General features: G+C 43.8%; 1 protein-coding gene across 1 annotated transcript; it reads right to left on the bottom strand.

The window, feature by feature from the left end:
- Positions 1–4897: 4897 nt before the first annotated feature.
- Positions 4898–24443, bottom strand: LOC104260732 (hexokinase HKDC1). Its single transcript, XM_009816529.2, has 18 exons — positions 24381–24443; positions 20258–20420; positions 17541–17689; positions 17330–17449; positions 16435–16530; positions 14975–15074; positions 14152–14335; positions 13453–13608; positions 12448–12681; positions 11431–11735; positions 10972–11120; positions 10764–10883; positions 8935–9030; positions 8749–8848; positions 7556–7739; positions 6694–6849; positions 5693–5926; positions 4898–5042 (listed from the first exon to the last, which is right to left on the bottom strand). Exons 1-18 carry the CDS (start codon positions 24441–24443, stop codon positions 4898–4900), a joined length of 2754 nt encoding a protein of 917 aa, XP_009814831.1.
- Positions 24444–25000: the final 557 nt, after the last annotated feature.

Below are 25000 nucleotides of genomic sequence, written 5' to 3' on the forward strand. Positions count from 1 at the left end.
TCATCCCTTTTCCCCACTATTATGACTGACTTTAAAGTTGTTCCAATCTGCAATAACAAATTTATGGGGAAGCTTTGACTGTTGATGTGCCATATCCTTCACACATCTGTACCCCCTCCTCCAAGCAGCCTTTATCCTTCCCAACAAAAGAAGAAAATATAGTGGCAGTGAAACAGTCTCAGCCTCCACCCCCCACCTTTTTTTTCTTTAATATAGCTTTGGTTTGGTGTTTGTTTGGTTTTAACTTACGCTTTTCTAGATAAAAATAAGGATTTTGAATTTGGGGGGGGTTGGGTTTGGGGTTGTTGGTTGTTTTTCATAACAAGTCAGGAAAGATCAAGGGTGGAAGGCCCTTCTTTCACTCCTTCCAGCAAGCTCCTGCTTGCTGAGGTTCCCCAGCATTTGGGTCTTCAACTACTCCACAGAAGACCTCCAGCCTGGAGCCCTTCGTCCATTTTCCTGTAGCAAATTCCTTGTGTCGGTGGCAACGGTTTTATGGAGGAACCCACATTTACCAGGTTTCTTACCAAATCTGTTCTCTCTTCACAGCACGCAGCTTTTACTATCTCTAGAGGTGCCTGGGCTGCACAAGTCCCTCAGAAAAAGAGTGCAGACGAAGCATAAGGCTGGGTAGGGAGGGGGCTGGCATCTGGAAGATGTTAAAAAGCATGCAACGAGATCAAAATTATTTTGGCATTCCCCTCTTAGATAGACATGAGCCATCACGTTTACAGCACCTTCACTGTGCACCTGCAGTGCTATAGGATCAATGAGAGAAGGGAAAACATTAATTAAACTTTTGGTGGTTTTATATCTTGCTTTACATCAGCTTTACAGAGTGGATGCAGCGCTGGGACAAAGCAGACATCTGATTTCCCTTCCCGCTCTCACCCCAAAAGGCCATCCATACTCATGTACAGAAATAGGTCTTTTTTTATTATTTAAAAAAAAAAAAAAAAAAAATCACTTGACAAGCTACCCACTTGACAAGTCTGAGAAACGCTCTGGATGAGGCAGTGGAGGTCCTTTCTAGAGAAATTGTAAGTTGACATGTAGCTGGACAACATTCACCGAGTCTCCCATGCTTCCTGCCTCCCTCCCTCTCCACCTACTGCTACGCTGACATTGTATCTGAGACCCCGCCAAACAAAAGCCAGCTCATTATACCAAATGCAAAGAAACAAATCACAATACTTCCATTTTGGTATTACCTACCTTTCGGCCCCAAACTCCTTTACACTAATCTGTTAATCCTATATAATATTGACTTCCCAAGAAGGGAGATTATGCTAATCAGGATTTCTGAAGGATTTACACATGATCCTATGTTTGCTTTTGAACTTTGTCAGAGTGACAAAGAGAGTATGTCACCACTGAGCTGCTACTACATTTTCTCCCAGGATTACGAGTCAAGCACCAGCGCTGTCCAAATCTATAGCCACCAAAATGTCTCTCTAGTAGGCAAACCAACACATTTAGGATCACCTCTTCCCCACAGATGAAAGGGTAATTGCAATAATCTACTGGGAGTTTCCAAAAAGCACAAACCTTAGAAGTATTACTGGGCAGAGGTACTATCACACCTGTGATTTAAAGATCTTTCAACTTTCCAAATCAAATGTATGACCTAGATCTGAAAAAGGATGTTCATGTCTTCAAGAAGCATCAAAACAAAACCAGTAAATTCAAGAAGTACTAAATACATTGACTGGAGAGAAGACCCACAAAACACACAGAAATGAAACATCACAAAGCTATCCAAAAAGCAGTAGAAAAGATGTGAAACCGGAAGATCTCATTTTATTTTAAACTGACCACCAACTTCATGTGATCAATTGTACTACATATTTTTCAGCACATGGTATGCTGTGTTACATTTAATGGAAGGCCTCTATTTTTATTTTAAGCTAAGGCTTTAAACTGAATCACCACATACAATGTGCAGAGAAGGGTTTTGATTCAGCAGCTTAAAACCTATACAAGGGAGATTGCAAGTTTACAACAGTCCTCAAGTTTCCACATGTCGACATAATCAGGAACGTGATGCTGCATCATTACCCAGATGGAGAGTGTTCTGGTCAGCCAAAAGCATCAGTGTGTTTATGGGATCCCTGGGACACTACAAGTGAAGTTTGTACTCCTGGTAAAATCCCGCAGTAACCAATCCTTCCCTTCTCTAGGGCTGCCCAGAGAATCTTTGCTCGTTCCCTTTCAGAAACCAGCAGCCTTCCCAGCTTGGATGCCATCTCCCTGCCCAGCAGATGTGTATCAGAGCCACATGGGAGCTGCCTGGCTTCAGAGCATGCCAGCAGCTTGCAGAAAAGGCAAGAGCATGCGTGTCCTGGGCCTTGGGGACCTCGACAAGAGCCGTAGATCGCCAAGCACTTTGTGAGCAGTTTCAGGTTCACGTGATTGGATTCCACGACACCCACAGACTCACTGGAAAAAAACTGCAGATGCAAAAAGTATTATTATGTGGGCCTAATCTACTGCAAAAAAGGAGTAACTGCAGCTGAGGTGCAAGTATTTGCACAGAGTCAGTTTAACTTCCAAAAAAGACTAAAAAGAAAAATCAAAGCAATATAGGATTTCTTTCTAAATTTAAAGCAGGGATCCATGCAAGGGGTTTACCTTGTTTTGTTACTGATTTGCATTCCAATTGCGCAGAACAGACTTCAGAATGAAAGTGCAAAAGATACTCTGCACCATACTCATGTGGCCATCCTGGGGCAAGTCCCCATAACCTCATTCCAGCTATACAGGGACACACTTCACTCACAGATGCACTTTTGCAGATTAGCACAATCCACTCCCCCAAAAGGACCCGAAAGTACACAGATAGTGCAAGATTTCAGAGTGCCGAGGGGAGAAACAGCCAATGCAGAAGAGCTATCCTAGGCTATTTCTAGGTCCCACATAGCCCCAAGTTCTGATGGTTTTTTCTTCTATACCCAGCCCCTCCACATTTAGCCTGTTCATCCCCAGGAAAAAAATAACTCTGCCGCCACTACGTAGCAAGCTTTGGTTTCTGTAGCTCAGTGGATTCTGAAATATAAAGGAAAAGTAAAATATTAAGTTTCTTGACAAAAGGACAAAAACATTAAACATTATATGAGTTCACAACTTGTCTCTTCCCAAATGCTCAGTATGGTGAGCTCAGCACCATGAGGAATTCCTTCAGAAGTGAAAATTATTTCCAAGTACTATTTTTTACCCATCCAGTGACTCCGACACAGACACAGAGCTGTTGACATGTTTCTTTTAAAAACTATGAAACAGGAGAGGTCTGTAGCTTCAAATTTTAAATTTGCCATTGCTAAATTTAAACCCGTCGGCCTTGTTACAGATTATTACATAAACCCAACTGCTTATGCCCCTGCATGATAGTTACTTTTGACCTAACTAGGTTTAAAGCACATTTCTTGGCCCCACTATCTGCTGCCAGCCTGAAAGGAAGCAAACACCCAAGCAGAGAGGATTAAAGGAGATACAGGAATACCTGAGAACAGAGAATAGCAGGCTACAGATCTGCTGCTTCTCTGTACCATAGTATTGTTTCAGTTTATTCTGAGATGGGTAAATCAGGTGAGGGATGTTTGGTCACAGAAGGGCACAGGTTATTTTCCTGGTGTTTGCGTGCCTTTATGCATGCTACTGCCAAATAAAATGGTCCTTTATTAGTGTTGAGAAACAGGCAAATTTGGCTGCAATTTGACAGGCCCTATCCACAAGCCACATTCATCATAACTGCAGTGCTGCCGAGTACTGTTATAGATAGGTTTAAAGAAAGCTCCCACTTGCCTACATGTTCTTCCCACAACTCGGAAGAGGCACTAGACAGAGAAGCGAAGGCTCACAGCACCACAGATTTATTTACAACAGACTACAGACAGACAGAGCAGCAGGCAACAGAAAATGAAAAACAAGGATAAACTCCCTTTTGCAAAATGGAAACTATCCTCCCATGAACAGGCAAGGAGATAACTTAAGGAAAACAAAGAGGAGAATTTCAGAAATTCAGGTGTTTTGTTTTTTTTTTCTCTCTACACAGCTGATTTGGCGGCCTGAAGATGAACAGATTTGATACTCTCTAGGTAGCTCCGACACAGACATAGCAGACTCTGTAGCTTCTTCATCCTCTCTTTCCCCCAGTATGAAAAGAATCAGCCACAGTCAGAATCCATCCAGTGTTGGTTTAGGTTTATGTGCACTCAAATGCACTAGTATATTTTGATACAAACAGATACTTTGTGGAATCATATTTTTTTTCCTTTACATTCGTCTAGTAAACAAGCCTCCTGTTCACAGGGAAGTTTTGCAATACAACACACTTGCAACCAATGTAGCAGTGGTGGGGGAGCATCACTGGTCAAAGCTCATTAATTTATTTTACTTGCAGATTTATTGTAAAACCTGTGAAGCATTGAACAAACATGTCCACTAGATAAATGCAACACCAGGATCTCAATATTCCTTGAGCCAGGCCAAGCCAAAACTAAAACACACAAAAATCCTAAGAAACTGGCGATAAATTCAGTTGTAGTGCAGTAGCTTATTTAAGCCATTGTGAAAAGACACATTTGGGGTTGATTTCCTTGTTTGTTTGTTTTGGTTGGTTGGTTTGTTTTCACTCTCCCATGTGCATTATAGATGCATTGCAGGAAGTACAGAACTGAGTAGATGGCAGTATGGCAAGACATAATGCCAGTGGGGAGCAGAAACACCTGATCCAAGTTATCAAAAGACAAAAATCCACAATCCTGGCACGTCAAAAACCAGCTGATCCCTGAAAACAGGTACCTGTGTACTGGTGTATGGCAAAACTATCTTGAATTACTGCTCAGCAAATCTCTAGTGCACACGCCTGGCAGTGCTGAAATGACTCGACCTCTCATTTTTACTTCTGTCCAACATTATGCAATCTTTTTGCTACTGCAGTAATGAGGGCAGCTCCCTTCCCACTTCCATCTTCAGAGAGCATGAAAGTCACATCACACTGAGGTGCCAGTTCTTTCACTGTTTCCCGCAGGACCCTAGAAAAACTGAAAGGAAAGGGAGAGAAGAACAGAACATTTTAGCAGCTGCTTTCTGGTCTGAGATCTTTACATTTATCTATTAGCAAGGAACCATAACCTCAGCCAACATCTTCCACTGGTTCTCCACAGCACCCCTTTCTGTTTATTTTTCCTCCTACTCAGGAAAGAGACAAGTTTCTGTACACAATCACATTTTAGTTTCTATTTCTCCACTTTAATTTTGTTCAGCATGATGCCAGACACCCCCCTTGCCTTTAGAGATCATGGAGGTGGCTCTCTTCTCCCAACTCAAAAGCTAACACATCTACTTCTCGGGCTTGCTCACAAAATAATGACCCAAGTCCAAAAACTTAACACAGCTTTCCATCTGTGACACCCAGATATTGCAGAAATCCCCCAAAACATTGGAAAATAAATATTAGAAGAGTAAGTTCACTCAAGACCCCAGAGAAAAGAGCCTCCCAGTGTTAACTGGACTTGACTTTGCAATTTTTGAACCTTTGGTTAGGCTAGAGAAATGACAGGAGGCAGGGAAACATGTTAGATCTTTATCCCCTCTCATTTTTTATCATCTCAGCAGAAAGCTGGTACAGCTCAGTACATTTTCACAGTAGAAATGAGCAAACAGCAAAGGAAAGCGGTACCAAGGTACTCACTGTGGATGGAGCTTGTACAAAGTCCCATCTACTCCAACGGTGATTTGCAAGCGCTCCACACCCCGGTTTTCTCTCTTCTTCTCTACAATAGCTGCCAGTCCCGCCCCACAGAGCTGGGCGGCTCTCTTTGAAACAACTCCACACACCTCTTTCACAATGATGCTGTCTTCGCACGTGCTGTCCAGGCCGAGCTGCTGCAGAATTCGCCGGACTTGGAGGAGGGCGAGCCGATCGCTGCGCAGAGGGAAACACACGCAGCAGCAAGGCATTAGGGGAAGCTTCGGCAGGTATGCAAATGGAAGTCTTACAGCTGAGACTCCACCATGATTCAAAGGAAATGGCACCACTTCTCCAACTCTAACATTCTCCAATTGTTTGAAGACAGATTCCAGTCTGAATTCAGATGGAAAACTCGCTCCTGGCATGCCCTTTGCTACGTTAGACTGTATTTCCAGAAGGCACAAACAGTAGTTATTCACCTAACTCTCAAAGTCATGAGGGAGCTGAGCCACATCAGCCACCTGACTGTGTTATTTTTCATCTCAAGGCTGAGACACTAACTTCCAAGGTTTTCAACAGTAGAAAGGGTTTCAAATAGCCTGGAAGACCCTTGTAATCATGCACAGATATGTAGGTAAGCACATATTCATGGGTTATTTGTATATCACTGACTGTTTTTTTTTTTTTTCAATAATTACTATTTTAAGTCCTACAAGAAACACTCCAAGTATAATCATGCTTGATGGTTAAGGCATTCAAGGTAACACAGCTGTGTGGACAGGAAATGATAATTCATATAATTACATAATAATTCTGGAACTCCCCCAGTTCCTCATTTTTGGCTTTTATTTTGGGGCTGGGGGCATGGGGAGAAGGTGTACAAAGAAGAAAACTACAATTGACTTCTTGAAGGGAAGAGGTCCACACACTTGCAGAATATTATTTTCTAGAGGTCTCAGAAGACCTTAAGGATTTAAACCATGTAAATGTAACAACTTTACCTCTCAATCTGAGACAGGAATTTTGTTTCAAATATGCCTCTTTTCCTGAGTGATTCCGAAATCTGTCCTCTGAACAGCAGTCCTTGTTTGGTTAAGTCGATCAAAATTTGCCTTACTATTTCACCTAGGTACATTCCACTGGTCATTTTTTCATACCTGTTATGTTATAAAAGAAAAAAATGTGCTTTTAAAGAGATGCATGTTAGCTCTGTTTAACATGAGGGGTATGTACATGCTCTATCAACTCTCAAAAAAGCAGTAAAAGCTTGCAGAGCAATAGTCATTGAACTCCATCTTTTAACCATCAAAAACCTGTTGCAGTGACTTCAAGTGCAGACATTAATTACAACTTATTTACATATGTTAAAAGGTAACAGAACTAGAAAAAAAAACTTGCAATGTTAAACAGAAGACAGTCTTAAAGCCAGAGTCCACGCTGAAGCGAAACATTTCCCTGTCGTCGTCCCCTCCATGCACTCACCACTGAGTCATATGTAATCAATGCTATCTTTACCAAAGAGAGAACAATCAAGTTCAGCTTATCCTCTTGCACGAGTTGTATTTTACCTTTGAAAAAACACTCCAAGAGGAGGAACACAGCAAGACCTGCACTTTGCAGGGAAATCTTAAGAGCTGCACTGTTTGGTAACTGCCCTCAGGTGAAAACAGTGCTGTGGTAACAGAAACAATGTACATCTTTGGTTTTTTCTGGATATCTGCATTACTTACCATGCAACAAATTAAATATAATACTAAAATTTCCTTTCTGATTATTCATTCATTAAGCACATTTTAAAAAGCAGCCAGTGTGTCTCCAAGACTGACTTAATTAGACTCTTAGCATCAGGACCATCACATTTACCTCTGTTTCCCTGGGTTTAGTGAGCCTTCGTCTACTACTTTATCATATTTTGTTCTGATGTTGTCAATGCAGCCGTTGTCTCCAAATCCTCCCCATTCTGTATTAATGCACATTTTTCCTTCATTCCCTTCCACTATTTCTATGTTTTTCATGTCCTCCATGTAGCACACATTGCTGCCTGTTCCTAGGAGGAAAGAAATGACAAGGCTTCAGCCAGAAAAGTGAAGTAGCAGCTGAAACATATGGAAATGATTGTAGCGATCATCTTAAAAGCTCTCTTCTCCATGTCCCAAATTTCAAAGATCTCTCCATATCTTACAGAAGCGAGTGCTAGCCAGTATCGCTAAGAGTGCTGTAATTTATCATAACAGAATGTTACCAAGTAAAATGGGTCCTGGGCAGAACATTCCAAGCGTAGAGGAAGGAAGGCTCTCTGTTACAGGTCAGAAATGGCTTTGGCAGCTGTGGGCAAGCACTGATCAGTCATTGCTGCCAGTCTGGTTGTAACACACCACAAATCATCTTGCATGACAGCATGGTCCCAAAAGCAAACCCTGCTAGAGCCTAGCAGCCAGTCAAACAGCTACCAAGTCTGAAATGATTTGGTGAACAGGGCTTCATCCCTTGCAACAACATGGGTTACATTAACTAATATAAGGACCAGTTCTCCAAACAAAATGAGATAGCTGGTGCACTTAGCTAGCCAGAAGAGTGCATTTTCCAGTTGGGGCTTCAGATCTCACACCCTTAGATGTATTCCTGGCTGAAAACTTGGAGGGATCTACAGGGGGAATCATCTAGAAAGCCCAAAAAGAACTCATTCAAATTTTTTAAAAATATTTTCTTGTTCCAAGGCCTATGACCTGGCCACACAGTAAATATCAATACACTTGCCAAAATGAGGATTCATGCTATATCTACTGTTCCCATATTCTTTTACCAGGCACCCACTTGTTAGGCACCATCAGAGATATGATCAAAAGTCCAACAGGTTCAGGATCTTATCTGCTACAGGTGCTATTACGTTCTCTTTTAAATACCATACAAATCTGCCAAGAACTCCAAGTGACTACTAACACCATAGATCAAACTTAAATAAAAGACGTTGTTCTACAAATTCCAAGATAGGGTGCAAAGGCTAGCACCTGCATATATGCTTTCTTCTTATAGTGGTCACTTCAACATCACTGTACCTGCGATAAGGCCAATCTCACAGTTTGGATCCTCATATCCGCACGTCATCATTGTCCCAACGGTGTCATTCACCACTGCTACAATATCCAAGTCAAACTCCTAAAACACAAGTCACAATCAGTAGTTCCGGAGGAAGATGGAGCGTGCATTAAATACACCAAAAAGAGCAGAAAAGAATAGCTCACATTTCTTCTCCTGATGGCCTCTCTCAGCATATCAACAACATCTTCCCCCTCACAGTCTGTTGCCTTGAAACCTTTTGTCCATCCCACAAGTGTTCCCTGAAACAGAAGATGAAGAAAACCATAAGCGAAGATAGAGAGAAGACTGGAAGTTCCAAGCATCAGTCTTTTCTTGTCTCCACTCCCCTCCTTTGTCTTGTTTTATTTAAATAATGTGTTTCCCTGGACAGGTTACTGTGAGTGTCTAGTGCTGAGTGTGTGCGCACCTATCTTTGTTACTCAGCTGCTGATGGTAGTGACCCCAGATTTATTCAGCTATTTATCAAGACACTGCCAACGCAGTGCCTTCTAACACACTTTTCTCATTTGGAAAAAATTCCCATCTCACCTCCTTCTGTGCACATAGCCATTGCATTATCTGGGTGGGAAAGATTGTAAAAAAAAGCTTTTGCTGTAAATAATTAAACATTAATGAACATCTACTGTTAATTTTTGGCTCGTTTACTGAAGGACATTTGGTATGATCCTACTACTCCAGGCAACACTGGTTTGTTTCTTTTTGGACAGTGACCTGGCCTGACAGAAGCAGTTTTCCAGGTTACATGAATTAGCCTTCCACTTGCTAACTGGCTCCGGACTGTCTGTCCAAATAAGAAAAAAAAAGAGGGCAACTGGGAAAAAAAGCTGCTCTTAAAAAAAACCCTCAAGTTCTAGTAAGAGATCAAACACACAAGGTCACATACTGTGGGAGCCTGAGACAGATGTGTCTCACTCATTTTACAACCACCAATGTGGAATTTGTTTCCTCATCATTTGTCAAGACCTAAATAATATGCTGTAAGTTTGGGAAGGCATATTGAGCGGTCTCCCCACAAATAGCCAAGTCCTACTGCTATACTCTCAACTGTGATCTGAAAATTGAGACAGAGTAGACTAGCTTCTAGACTTAAAAGTTATTGTGAAAACCACCAGGACATAAAAACATTCAATAAAATAGCAGTCTCTCATTTCCCCAGTATCCTACATATTTGACTAAAATTAAACAGCACAACCTCCCTCACCCCTCTTTGGAAATGCATCAGAGTAACGGAGAATTATTTCTTCCTGAATTTGAATTTTTATTCTAATTTTTTTCTTACATCAGAACTGGAAAGATGAAGATATGATTTCCATCAATAAGCCACATATGTCAAATTAGCAAATCTGAGAGGTCCAACCTTTCCACGCTGAACAAGCAAGCTCAGTTCTGCCCACTGACACTCAATAAAAAGAAACTAATGTAGTGCAGAAGTTACACAGCCAGAGCTGTGCAGCACAGTTAGGAAAACACCCTGGCATTGTAGCTGAGCAAGTAAGAGGCAGCATCTGTTCTCTCTTGCCATTGAAGAGTTAAGGTAGCTTAAGAGATTCCTGGGCTATTAAAAATACGTCATTTTGCTATCATAAGGGCTTAGTCTTTATAGACTAAAAGCAAGTAACAACCATCTCTTATCAGACACAAGAGGTGAAAGTTCTACCTCCCATATGCATATAGGATAACTTTCTCATGAAATGCAACTAATTTGCACAGTAGAGTAATAAAATCCCCATACAACAGGTGAAATATTCTCTCTGAAGACTAATTTGCACGTGTGCGTGAACATATATATACACATACATATATATAGATATATCTTGTCAACCTTGTAAAGTCCTACTTGGAAGAAAACATTTAGAAGAATAGCTTTTTGCTTGCAATCTCCAAACCAACAAGTCACCCTCACCCAAAATTACGTCATTTACCAAGCAGATGCACAGCTGCCACTTGATCCATTCTGTGTTGCAGTTCTTACCTTGTCGATGCTGGCTTGCCTGCACGGGAAGGAGAAGGTGAAGCCCAGAGGCAGTCGAGCACCTTTAATCCCCATATACTCCAGAAAGTCTGCTATACACTGGACAATATGGTCAAAGAGCTGGAAGGACAGAAAAAGCATATAAATCTCACAGTAATCCCACACAATGGGCCTTGGCTGGATCAGTTAAACATTCGTTAGAGGTTACCTCTTCCCCCGTCCCCTGCATGATCTCCAAAGGAATGGCAAAGATTTTGTTATACATTTGCACTGATCTTCTTCTCCCGCTTCTGATTTTGACCAGCAGAACCCTGAAATTTGTCCCACCAAGATCAAGGGCAAGGAACTTTCCTTTCTCTGTAAGAGAAGAAAGGTATTTCATTTTGGTGCTTCTCGTAGCATGTTTGCCAGTCAGAACAGCATACTCTGCCACATATGCCCAAGAAACTTCATCTGTGCCAATGATAGCACACTGCTCCCTACAGCATTTATCCCATCAGTATGCTTAGCACGGGGCTGAAGGGCCAGCCAGATAACATCACAGGAAGCAGCGGTTTGCCAACATAAATCACCCTGACATTTGCCAGAATAATTGGCATATTCCCCCCCAGAAAACAGACAAGCAACTTTCCTGCACTACCTCCAGGTGATCACAAAATTACTTCACCTGTTCCATCTGGTGTCCCACAGACATATGTGGGTAACATCTTCACTGTAGCACTGGCTTGCGTCTCTCGCTTTAGCCCATATTCCAGCTCGGTCCTCATTTTGTTCTTAACTTCTCTGAGGGTCTCCAGGGACAGCAGAAACGGTGCAAGAGCAGCATCGATTTGCTTGCGCTGAGCAGCCAGCCTGTATGCCACTGCTGTGACCATGGCAGCCCCCTTCCCACTGCCACTCACAGAGAGGAGGAACCGAACATCACAGTTTGGGACCAGCCTTCTCACCACCTTGTGCAGACGTTTGGCATATCTACAGGAACAAAGAGTTTCTTTAGACTCTCACAGGCACTTCACACATGGTTTCCTTCACATGCACTTCCAATACATGCACACATCCAACACCACAAGTGCTGAAGCACAGTGAAGAGGAGCACAAGATCAGAAACTCGTCTAGGAGATGGGTACAATGATCCTGATTTGTGGCTATTTTGCAGAACCTGGACACTTACAGGAATGTGAAGATACCTCTAAACAAGTGCCAATGCCAAGGGAGAGGGACACTGGAGAAAAGCCAGGCAACAGTGGAGAGTCACAATCACAAACAGAAGGTGAAGGTCTCCATCTGGAATCAGACTTCCATCCAGTTTGGGAGAAATGTTTGTAAAAGTTTCCAGTTTGGGAAAGCATAGGTTGAAAAATGGGAGGGGGAAGAAAGAAAGAAAAGAAAAAACCCACAGTGAACTGCAAGCGCCCTGGAGGCCCAGGAGTCATTTGAGGAATCAATTGCTCTTCCCCAGACACCATTATCCCCTGTGTCACATTGTTCCCACCCCAAGTTCTAAAGCTCCTGAGACAGCTTTGCAATAACTAAGCCAGTCTGATCCTCCGCACTCCACCAGATCTCACCCCAATCCTGCAGCAAAACCAGCAGTTCTCTGAAAAGCCCCACGTGTATGCAGATGGAGACTCTTTGCAACATCAACATGCAGCCAGCAATTACCAAATCCTCTTTAGTTACTTACTGGGGGTGAGTTTTATAGAGTCCCCCGTCAATCCCAACAGTGGTGCGCATCCTTAACAGTTTTTTATTCTCCCTCAGTCGGGTCAGTATGGCTGCTAAGGCAGCAGCACAGAGATTGGCCGAGCGGAAGGAAACGATGGTGCAGACGTGCTGAACAGCGATGCAGTCCTCTTCAGAGGGAAACAGGTTCAGCTCTGTAAGGATCTCTCTTGTGTTGCTCAGACCTTCCTTATATCTACCCCAGAACAAAAGAATACATCATCTAACGCAAGGATATTAAGGCAACACATAAATCAGTATCTGCATGTTGGCTGAAAAAGAAATGAGAGAAGACCAGGGCTCAACCTATGAGGCAGCATCACAATTGGTTCCCATAAACCAGTAATGTCTTTCCCACGCTATTCCCAAAAGTACCCAGGGGAGAGACCAGACTTTTAAGAGGCTGCTTCCTGGGGTTCAGGTTTTGGTGAGACATACCAATTAGCTAGCAAAGATGAGAACAGGATAAAATATTTAGTCAACAGAAGGAGAGCACAGGAATAGATGTACAGCTTCACTCAATACAACAAAGAAAATTATTCCGTGAGTAACAATGAGGACCAGGATTCCTCTTCAAAACACCTGAATCTGTCAGTTTTCCATGTAGTCATCCATTAGCTGATTCAGAGTCTGTACTACATCTCCACAACCCCAATATTCCCACATCACAGAAGCTAAAAACTGCAACAATCATCCCATGTACTCAGGACTCCAAAGAGGTTATTTAAACAACCTGCATCTGTGATGGTTAACAATACGTTTACTACTGTGGTATTTTGCTAAAACTTTATCTTCCACCAATTCCTACTTACAGAAAGATCAACTTTTCTCCTAAGCAAAAGCAAAATCAAGTTGAACAGTTCAGGATTGTCCCCAGTACCCACAGACTATAATTACACATTCATTATCATTATGTGCTTGTGAAGGACTAACAGCCACTCTCAAACAGCATATTGCATATTCTTACTTTTCCATTGCAGACACATGTTTCATCTCGATCTTGCCCTTAGTAAGCAAAGCTGTTGACACTTTCCCATTGAAGAGTAGACCTTCCTTTGTCATTTTTAGGAGAATGAGTCTTACAAGTTCCCCCAAATACAGGCTGCTGATCATCTTTTCAAACCTGGAATGGGGCACAGGAAGGATTACAGGGGTTCACCAGCTAGCCAGAGCTATGAAAATTTCAAGTATTAGCATCTTATGTTCTTATGCAGGTTGATCACATTTAAGCATGTACCAAAGGGGTTTGGGAGCTAAGTTGTAGATGGGATGCCATCCTGAGGTCCTGGGACCCAGCAATTCAAGATAAGTGAGTCATTAAAGATAACTTTCAAAAGACTTGTGAGCAGCTCAGCCAGTAGAAGCAGTTTTGATGAACTGGGGTTTAAATATGCCCTTCGTTTACCTTCCTCCTCTCTTTACCCCTCCACAGCACCATACCATAGCAACCACCTATTTTTAACAACACATTAGCAACTGCAGCAGCAATCCCTTGGCCTGTGAGACAAGGAGGTGTGAAAGGTACCCACCCTTCCCAGAAGGATAGGACAGGACTGGGACCAAGTCAACTCAGGTTCACTTAACCCGATTCCTGTTCCAAAGGGGCTGGAAACGCACTCAGAGAACTCAGACTGCTGAGGCAAATCACTTACAGGGATTCACTTACAATTGTTTTCCAGGATTGAGAGATCCCAGATCAAGCTCCCGATCAAACTCTGTGCGGAGATCATCCAAAGCACCGTCATCTCCAAAGGCACCCCACTCTGTGTTAACGCACATCCTCCCTTCATCACCTTCCACCAGATCGATGTGCCTCATTTCCTCCATGTAGCATGCATTTGTGCCAGTCCCTGTGTGTGTTGGAGACAGTGCAGATAAATTACCTGTTTGTTCCAGGTTTGCTTTTTGTTTAAGTCCACATGTTTGGGAATAAGTCAGTATATTGTCTTTGGAAGAAAATATAAATACATAACCCTGTGGTACAGGATGCTAATATCAAGCCACCTGCACTTGTTAAATAATCATTTCACAGGGAGTGAAAAAAAATTGTAAATTAATCTAAGTCTTAACTTGTTTAAAAACATTATTTCTTTTTCAAATGTACTTTTATGTGCCTTAAAAAAGCCACCACAGTGCATGAAGTGGAGACGTTGTGGAAAGCGTATCTGATCCTAACTACCAGACGTGAGAGGAATTCAGCTTTCTCTGGACAGAAAGACAGTAATTTTCTATACTGTCAGAAGAAAAGTTTAGTATGCTGGTCACAACTGAACCCAGACAAAATGGGGACTGTGGCATTTGATGGCAATGTGATCAGCATAAAAACAGCTGCTTTACAGAAGGCACCCAGGCTTGAAAAATCTGACCATTGTTTTTTCCATTTTCTTCCTGCTCTTTCCTTTACTGGGACACACCCTTCTACTCCAGATTTGTTAGGATTAAACAAATGGGGGGGGCAAAAAAACTACTTAGTGAACAGAAAAAATTACCAATTATGAGTCCAACTTCACAGCGCGGGTCATCATATCCGCAAGTCATCATGGTTCCCACGGTGTCATTGACCAGTGCCAAAATATCAACGTCTATGTCCTAATAGCATAAAGATGGGTGATTAACAAAAAAAAAAAAAAAGCTTAGAAAGCCTCCTGTGTGTTAAAGCAACAGCATGCAGACATACTCCCAGAGTCGCAGTTTGAAGGCCTAGTTTAGGAAAGCTCTTCAGTTGAAAGACACACTGCTTCCTTTTATAATGCTATCCCCACAACCCTGTAAAGTAACAAACATCTCTGAATTCTCAAGTGCTTGGCCAGCCAGGATCTTCGCTTGAAGGATTTGTTTTTCCCCAATCCAACCTTGTTTGCCAGAAAAGCAACATGTTATTGGTTTGAATTTTGTGATATGTGAGCACCCGTGTATCTGTCCTCATGGGCTGCATGATAAGACAATGTCCTACTGCCTGAGCAGATTCCACCAAATGGAACAGAAAATATACATGCATAAACACAGCTATTTAACACAAGGCTGTGCACCAATATCACACTCAACTAAAAAGCCTTTCCATCAAAGCTGTGCAGTTTTCTTTCACACTGAGTTAAGTCGATAAAGTAAAATCAAAGTTATCACAGGATTCTTGTAATTCAGATGCCAACATTAGCAGGGGGCTGGACTTCACCCAGGAAGTCTCAGATCTTTTGTTCCTGCTAACTACAGCAAGACTGATGCAGAGAAAGAACTGAACAAAAATCAAGGCTGGATTTTTACCATGTGAGAAAACCAAAGAATTTCCTCTTTACTACAAAGACGTCAAGGTATGGAAGGATGCTTTGTATTTCTTGGATGGTGTTACCAATAGCACCGAACATGAAAAACAAGGCTTTCCAAATTATTAAAGCATAATGTTATTCAAGGTTATACTCTAGTTCAAGGGCAGATTTAATCACGTCTTACTGCTGACCTTAAAAATTACAATCAATCACTCCATCCCACAGATCGAAGTGGATGGGCAAGCCCTGGTAGAGTTGGGTGTTCCAATTTGAGATGATAGCTTCCCCCTCCCAACCTTCATCCCACAAGCAAGGCTATGAAACACAGTGTGTATCCACATCTTACCAAATCAAATAGGTTCAAACAATAGACTCCCTTTAGCTCAGACAGACAGTGGGGCCATACTGGTCCACTGTCATGGCCAGCCCAATTTATCAGTGTGCAGTTGCCATCACTGTTAGACTGACCTGAGGCAGCCTGAGTCGCAGCTGCACGTCACCTTCCATGGCTTCAGCTCCGAGGGAGAGACAGATATACCAGACATACAGCCATGTTGGACATTCATTACTGGCTGTCCTTGAAGGATGTCTGACAACTCCCAAAACAACCCACACACCAAGAGCTGGTCACCCAGGAGGACAATCTGGAGCCACTCAGGCTCACCTCCTGCAGGTATAAAACTTGCCTTATGCTTCTGGAGGGCCTTGCGCAGAGAGCTGACCACATCTGTGTCCTGAACTCCTCGCACCTTGAAGTGTTTCGTCCAGGCAAGAAGAACCCCCTGCAAAGTAACAGTCCAGTGACCCAAAAGCTCCAACTTTAGCATACAAACCTGCCACAAAGACAGCTAAGACCAAAGTCTGTGGAGAAGCCCACTATGTCTCTCGATACAAATAAAAATGTGGGCCAAAATAAGTCACAGCAGAACATCTCACCTTGGAGTGCCTGTCAGTACAAACACAACTAAACAGGTACAGTAATAAAGTCCCAATCCTGCAAATGCTTCTCCCTGTGCTTTGTTTAAAGCATGTGTGGTTTTACTGACGCTCATCACAAACTAATAGCATTAAGCACAAAGCTTTTGCAGGACTGGGACTCAAAGCACAGATCCCTAGAAATAAAAGAGAGGCTAGAATAAGAGGCCACAAAATAATTGCAACCAGCTCTTCATTTCCCCATGCGGCCTCTCAAACAGCTCAGCTACAGGTCTTTCCTGTTTAGAATCAACTGTAAAAAAGAAATTGAATGAGAGGGATTAAAAAAGAAACATGCTTCAGGACACAAAAGTATGTGTTCTGCAGTCTAACAGTCTTCGTACAAGGGCATGTGGTTACTATGGAATTGAGTACTGATGAAGTAAAAGAATAGCTTGAACTTAAAGATCATGTTGCCTCGAGATCAGAAATGAGTGAATGGTAGTCAAGTCTAGTTAAATGCTAATGATCATCAAGCCTTCTTCAGAGAGCTATGTAAACATGACCCCACGAAAAGGCCACAGGGTAACAACACTCCCATGCAATAGGTTATCCAGGTTCTGCAAGGAGCTAGGCTTGCCAATAATATTTCCTTTTGCATCTTACCTCGTCCAGTTTGGTCTGTTTGCATGGAAAAGAAAATGTAAAGCCAAGAGGTAACTTCTTATGCTTCAGGTTTTTGGTCTCCATGAAGTCTAACAGACAGTCAGCAATGTAATCAAAGAGCTGCGTGAGAAAGAAAAGGACAGAGTCAGACTGCGTCCGGCAGGCATGCGCTCAAGCACAGCACCACCACAGAAGACCCTGCATGCCCTACCTCGGCTCCGTTCCCCTGTATGACCTCCTTGGGTGTGGGGTAAAACTTGCTCTCCAGCTGGCTGCTGTGCTTCCCGTCATCAAACACCTTCACCTGGTGGGCACGAAACTGGGAGCCACCCAGGTCAACAGCAAGGAAGTCACCCTTCTCTGCAACACAAGTGGGCAACCATCACCGGTGATGGCCGAGAAGCATGGCCCAGATGCCATGCTGAAGGTCACAGCCCGGGGCCCCTGCCTCACCGCGGCCACAGGCTCTCCTGCCCCACCATGGCAGGTCCTTATCCTATAGGCCTGGGAGCATCATCAGGAAGGCTGAGAGCTGGCAACCCTAAGCAAGGGTATCAGGTCCCTCCTGTTAGCTTGCTATGTGGCAGATAATTTAATTTTTATTTAGCAGTCTGGTTTTGTCCACCCTGCTCCTTCCACAGCAGCATGTTTTCAAGCTGCAGAAGGATAAGCTTCTCAGCAAGAAAGGCCCAAAGCAACTGCAAAGCCAACCAGAGCACACAGGAGCTGCAAAACCGTACACCTGCAATGTGTGGAAACGGGAGTTTGAGAGCATTACCTACGCCCAGTAAAGGATGCAGGATTTGCAGTCACGTGTTAAGACTTGGCCCTACTGCAGAAGTCAACCTTCAAGTGGGGCAAGAGTGATTTGCCACCCAAAGTCAACCAACACAATCATTTCCAAATGCCTTTAGGTGTTTCTGTAAAAGTACCATTCTCTTCGTCAGTCGGCAGCACTCTTAGCTCAAACACGTTCCTCTCTAGCAGGAGACTTCAGACAGAAGGACAGTTTGGCCTCACTGCTACAATAAAACCATTATCTATCCCACGCACAGGAGAAGGCCCTTCCCCAAAGGAAAATGCAGTGGTATGCACATAGCCTTACATGACCTTTGTTCCACAGTTCAAACACCTGACTAAATTTTATCAAACCTGGCCCTGAAAGGGAAGGAAGCAGGAAATTCTACCTGTAATACCATGGATACCATGGTCAGATATTACAAAGGTGAGGAGACAAACTGGGTTATTCAGTAAACTCTGACATTAGTCAGACCATTAATCCCTAAATGATTAAAAACTGATGATGCTCCATATTGGTCATTTCAGGTAGCAACACTGAGGATACTGAAAAATCTGAAAGTTCGTTGCTATTGCAAATGGGAAAATCCAGCCAAGTTTGAGGTGTTTAAACCTGCTGGAAGTTTTGTCTGGAAATAAAATAACCAATAAGGATTTTGCAAGAGAGCAAAAATAGAAAAATCAATGTGATACTTAAAATAGGCAGTGTGTCAATAAGACATAGCCCAGCTTGACTCTGCAGCATGTCCTTGACACAGCGGAAACATCACGCAGGCCAGCAGAGCATTATCCGAAGCTGACCTTGAGGAACATGAAGTCTTGCAACAGTGATGACACTACATGCAATTTTCCAAGTCTCCTGACCTCAGGGGCTCCCTGCTATTTCAGGACAGGGTTAGTGCCATGTGAGAGCTCAGGAACAGTGATGGTCCCTGAGATAGCAAGGGTTAAGCTACTATTTACTTTTATTTGATGAAGGTAGCAACAAAAGGTAGCAACAAAAAGAAGAGTGCCCAGCTCCAGCCAGACAGTTTGAGGGTATTGTATATAATTTCTCTCAGACATCCCTCATTTCAAGGGACTAGCCTCCAAATGTTCCCTTTATGCCATTAAAGCCATTATTTCTCATTTAATTGCAGGAAAATTACCTTCAGAAGGAATAAAGTCCTGTGGAAATGAGGTACAAAGCAAACATTTCTCTTAAGTTTTCTGCACAGCTATTATACACTGAGTCCTGACCTAGGCCCGACAGAGTCCTGCACAAATTCATAGACTTGGTTAAACCTGGGAAAAACATAATTTTCTGTTAGCCTGCACTGGCAGGAGCCAGCTGAGCCAGGAGAGTTATTTTCGATGTGCATACTTCTCCGAACAAAACAGGCTTTTAGATCCTACCTCACCTCACATCCTCCCATAGGACACCAATGCACTTTCTCCCTCTCTGTTTAAGCCTCAGAGGCAACTGGAAACAAGGATCCAGCTGCAGAAGCACAGCAGGCTGTTTCCTGGTAGACCCCCATCCGGAAGCAGATTTTCCCAGTGCAGAAGGCAAGGAAGGGCAGGAGGGGATTCGCTTTCTGGGGCAATAGAGAAAGCAGTGCAGAGTTTGCTGTCAGAAGCCAAGAAGGGATCACAGCTCTGAGAACGCAACGTTGCTGCCACTTCGCAATTTGAGGGGTTTCACTGCAGCATCATCCTGCCTTCCCTGTAGCTCCACAAACGCCAGGACCACAGCACTGCCCACATCCCCACACCCGCAGCACACTGCACTGCAGGGTCTGAGCTGTAGAGGCTGCCCTTGCCGTGTCCAGCCACAGCTCCTGCAGCAAGGCCTGCACTAGGTACAGCCACATTCGCAGATGAAAGAGGCTGTTTTCTGAGCACTTACTAGGTCATTTGCTCAAATAAGCAGCACTAGGTCAAAATCCACCTGGTGCAAGGAAAAAAACCCCTGCCAGCACTCCCCCAAGCTGTTGTCTCCTCAATACGCACATGCCTTCTCAACATGAGATAGGCAGTAACCCGAAGCCACTGGCTGCCCTGTGTCTTTGCTGTGCTGTCCTTGAGTACTGGCAGCAACCCATCATCTCCCTAAACCAGCACTGCTGGGATGGAGCAGGGGGAACTCACCTGAGCCATCGGGAAGCGAGCGCACAAACGACGGCAGCATTTTTACTGTTGCCGTGGGGTTCGTGTCTCTCCCCAGGCCTTTCACCATCTCGGCTTGGAAGCGAGCCATCACGTCCAGCAAGACATCGTCGGAGAGACGCATATGATACAGGTACCTGTCAACCTGGAAAGATGAAAGGTGTTACTTGGGAAGCATGCAGGCTCCTCGGTGCTCAGCAGCTGCCTAGGGTGAGCACTGCCTTCACACTACAGAAGGTCTCTCCTGTGTGTACTAGGGAGGCTTCCTTTACCTCTGCAAGCAGAGAAAACGCAGGAACTTCCCAGCCACTTGCACTAGCTTTCTAACCATGAGGGGTGCAGTTCGGCATGAAGGATCTGAAAATCCTGAACTCCAATTCCCACAGCACCCCTGCATTACGCTGGACAAGAATTACTATGCTCATTCCCACCCCCACTTGATGGACATGAAGCTATACAGCTCCTAAGGAGACAAAAGAATTCCTTTCACATACCTAACAAACTGAAAATTAGCATACCACCTATGCAGCCCCACCTCTCTGATTCTACAAGTTCATTTCATTTTTGCCCTCAGCACCTAAATTCCCATGATCATCAATGCAAGCAAGTTCCAGGACATCATCAGAACATTTACTCTTATAAAAACTTTGTTCTGAAAATGTTTAAAACAGTCTTGGTGAACTACTGTCAAAAACTTAGCCATCTTTTCTGATGGCTCAGTAACTTGCCAACATACATAAGCCCATGAGACTTGCTTGAGACCCTGACAAGCTGTTTTTACACCATCCTCTCCTCCTATGCATGTAATGAACTAGAACTGCAAAGTACCTCGCCCTGGTGAGAATTTGACCTCTGAGTCAGATCCAGAAAATGCCATCAGTACCCAAGCGTGTCAGCCACAACCTGAAAACATCTATTCAGCTACTGCTTCACTCCACAGACAATTAACTTTGCTGGCATGCCAGGCTGGAGCTCAAAGCCTTTTTCTCACTATAGCTCTGCCCTCCATTCTCTTGTGATTCTAGGATTACATCTAAAACACATTTTTGGGTGCAATCAATATCCTTTCTTAAGGGTCTATAACTCGCAGCATACATCAAAATAAAAGCCAGTTGAATTTAAAGGGAATGAAATGCATCTATGAAATAGCAGACACTCATTCAGATGAACTGGTAGAGAAGCTAATCAGTGTTTCTGTACAGCTTCATCAGGGCAAAACTTAAGGTTTTCTTCTCCAGGACCACACACTGCTTGGACTGAGGTTTACTTGCAGGACTGGATACACGGCTGTAAGTAAGGTGGCCTAGAACCTACATAGCTGGATACAACAAAGGATTAACGCAACATCTAAATGCTTTACCACTGGGGAGCCAGGCTTCGGTGCTGTATGAACAAGCATGATACAAGCATAATAATTCTGTGCTCCAAACAGCTGGATGTCCTCTGGAGGGTAGTCCATGTTAGCATCATACTCCCCATGACATGAGACTCAGGGCCAGAGGTGGTGGGCAAGGGAGAGAGGTGGGACAGCTTCCAATGATTTGCTAGTACAGACACTCAGCTCTTGCACCCTGGGCTACATTATTACACTGCTTTATCTGGTCAGAGCATTTCACCAGTCCCATTTACATAGGGAGGTCTGGAGGGTTGGGAGAACGCGCACAAAACAAGTCCCACCGGCAACAAGGCAGGATTTAAAAGGTAACACTGTTTAAACAGAGAACGCAGGTTGTAGATAAATTGGCCTCTTCTGCAATTTGGACTGGCCACCTATATTAATGAGGCACAAACTAATTACCTATTCACAGTCCCATTTTAAACTGATGGTCAGCAATGACCCACCTGAAAGAGCCAAGGACCCTCCAAGTAACTCCAGCACTTACCTAACAGCAAAACATACACAGACAGAGGAGAAAGTCTTAAACTACAAGATGCGATCGGCAAGGAGCAGCAGCCGCTTTTGGATACAGCTGTGCCTTGAAAAGGCCATTATTTAGATCTTTCTTTGTAGCCCTTGTTTGCACAAGCACTTGATTTCCTCCAAGGCTTTTTTGAGGCCCCATCACTGTGTAGGGATTTTTGGGCATACCAAAACAAAACCAAAACAAAAAAAAACCAAACACCAAAACCAAAAAAAAAAAAGAAAATACAATGACTGGAGATGTACAGCACTCACACACTCTCACACAGACCCAAATAACCTTGTGACAGAAGTCCCTGTGGAAAAAACCCTAAACAGTAATAAAAATGACCACGTCTGTTTGCAGAGAACACACACTATCTCCCTGCTCCCCATAGAAATTGCATTCCCCGCCCTGTTTATCTACAACCATAGAAGGAGACAGTCCTCTCCAAGGAACTAGGTAAGGCAGAGCTCAGGAAAGCCTGCTGACTCTCTAGCCTGATTTACAACCAGAGCAAGGGCCTGCTCACATACCATTTGCTTGTAAACACAGGAATGGCCAGGCCATGCAACACCAAACTCTGTCTCGCTGCCTCCCTCCCACCACACAAGGACAGTCCTTGTTTTTAAGAGTCTTGCCTCAATTATGCAAACAGCACTGTTTCCATGTCAGGGAGGCTCTTGTTCTTGCCACCAGAGAGCAAATAAGCCTGTGAAGGGAGAGGTGGGAAGGCATTCCTTCTTTCTAATTAGGGAGAAATCCACTCTGCTCCATACAGCCTACCCTGGGCTTCTTAAAAGAGAACTCTAAAGAGCACGTGGTTTCTTGCCTTCAGACAGGGCTAGTTTCCACCTAGCTGAAAGATTTAATTTTTCAAATGGCTTTGCCAGATCCCTCTCCACTGTCCTCACTTCACAGAAGTCCTCCCTCAACTACACTCTAGATGTTTCTGTGAAGAGGCCACTCACCCAAGCACTGGTCCAGAAGGTTTTTCCCTTTCTTGGTAAAAAGTAGGAAGAAACAGCATTGTCTACATGAAAGATCTTAGATCAGAGCCTCACACAAGGAAAGGGCATTGGGGCCCCCTTCTGATCATATTAAACCCTGGGGATAAAAGTACTATGACTAAGAGACAGAGTCAGAGACATCTGACTGTTGAGATACCAGGACCTCTCTTGGCACACTTCTCTTCAAGACAGAATTAGTGGAAGAAGCCCCTCTTCCTAAGAAGCAGACACTCCATGTTTAAGCAAGGGCACAGAGAAGAAAAGCCAGTGTTGCTCGCTTTGCTGATGAGCTCAGCAGTGCAGGTGGATCTACCCACAGGGATCTTGGGTCTCCCACACTGCCATGCATCTGCAGACAGCCCCACCTCCAGCTAGCTGGAAAACAAGAGGCCAGAGCCTGGCAGGAATGGCCACCAGAAAGCACTCAATAAAGGTGCCAGGAGAACAGAGGACCCGCAGCAGACATGTCTAGAAACCAGAGGACCTCTGACCCAAGAACCTTACAGGTCCCATGTGGTCTTATGATGGAGAGCGAAAAACCCATTGCAGCATGACCATGAAAGTAGATTAGGGAAGAGCAACCATTAGGCAGCTCACTTTGCAGTACTGATGGCTTCCGATCTGGGCCATCTTGAGCTTTTCCAACTGTAATTAAAGGTCCTATCTATAAACATCAGAGTCATCAGCCAGGTTTGGAGAAAGAGAGGGGAGGCACAGGCACTTCTTCCACACCAGCACTAGTCGGAACTGTCTCTTGAGTCCCAGAAGACCTGGCGCAAAGACCCCAGGAGTTTTCCCTACCCCTGCTACAATGTGAGTGACTCTGATTCCTACTTATCTTTAGAAATCCATCTTTTCACGCTACGCTCACAAAGCGATTCAGCAAGAGGTTCCTTTCTGCCCTCTGGACTACCCCACACCATGCCAGATAAAGGTTAAGCACCACTTTTTCTTACTGAAGTTCATTTGCTCCATGACTGGAAGAGAACTTGTAACTATGCAGGGAAAAGCACTAACCAGACCTATTTTCACACTCATCAGATGGCTTAGGGTCCAAATAGTTCTTACCCCTTTGGCTGTATGGCTTTAGTAGATAACACCATTATCTAGTCTGCATTACTTAGTGCAGACCCCACAGAATCTGGGTAACGCAGTTCTCAAAATAGGAATCAGCTAATGCTGCATCTTACATACCTTTTTTATTTGATCCTCTTTTAGCTTTGTGAAATGAAAAGCTAGCAAGTGGACGGCAAACATTTTCCTGAAGCGGATGGATGAGTCAGTAGTGACAGAGCTGCTGTGAATAACTCCAAAGCGACAGGTCTTTATTCACGAAGCTGGAGCTAGAGAAACTTCAGCTGAGGCATTTCCCCCAGGGTGAGATAGTGGAGTTCCTGGGAAATTGAGTCCAGAAATAAATCCATCCAGTGTGATCGGTTCAATGATTAAACTTCTGTCTCTTTGTATCACCCCCTCCCATCAAACCAAAGTCCCTCCCTCCCCAGCTACACACTTCATTGTGCCAGAGCAGGCACCTGGAGAGCTGCCAAGCTGAAGGGGAGAAAAATCGATTTTGTTACTGCTCCACTTGGGAATTGTTACCACTTTGCAATGTAGTTGCTACGCAGTCTGCCCTGCTTCGCCCCGCTTCGTTCCCAGGGGGCTGACAAGCTCCCACCAGCACAGCGTGCAACAAAGTGCTGCAGGGAATCTGGAAAGTTAGAGAGGATTTTAGGAGGTTTCTTCCCTCTGCTCAGCACTCCCGCTTGCGAGACAAGCTCTTCTGCATGAATTAACTCCGCTCTAGTTCCACA

Source organism: Gavia stellata, chromosome 9 (assembly GCF_030936135.1).
Source record: "Gavia stellata isolate bGavSte3 chromosome 9, bGavSte3.hap2, whole genome shotgun sequence".
NCBI classification, from domain to species: Eukaryota; Metazoa; Chordata; class Aves; order Gaviiformes; family Gaviidae; genus Gavia; species Gavia stellata.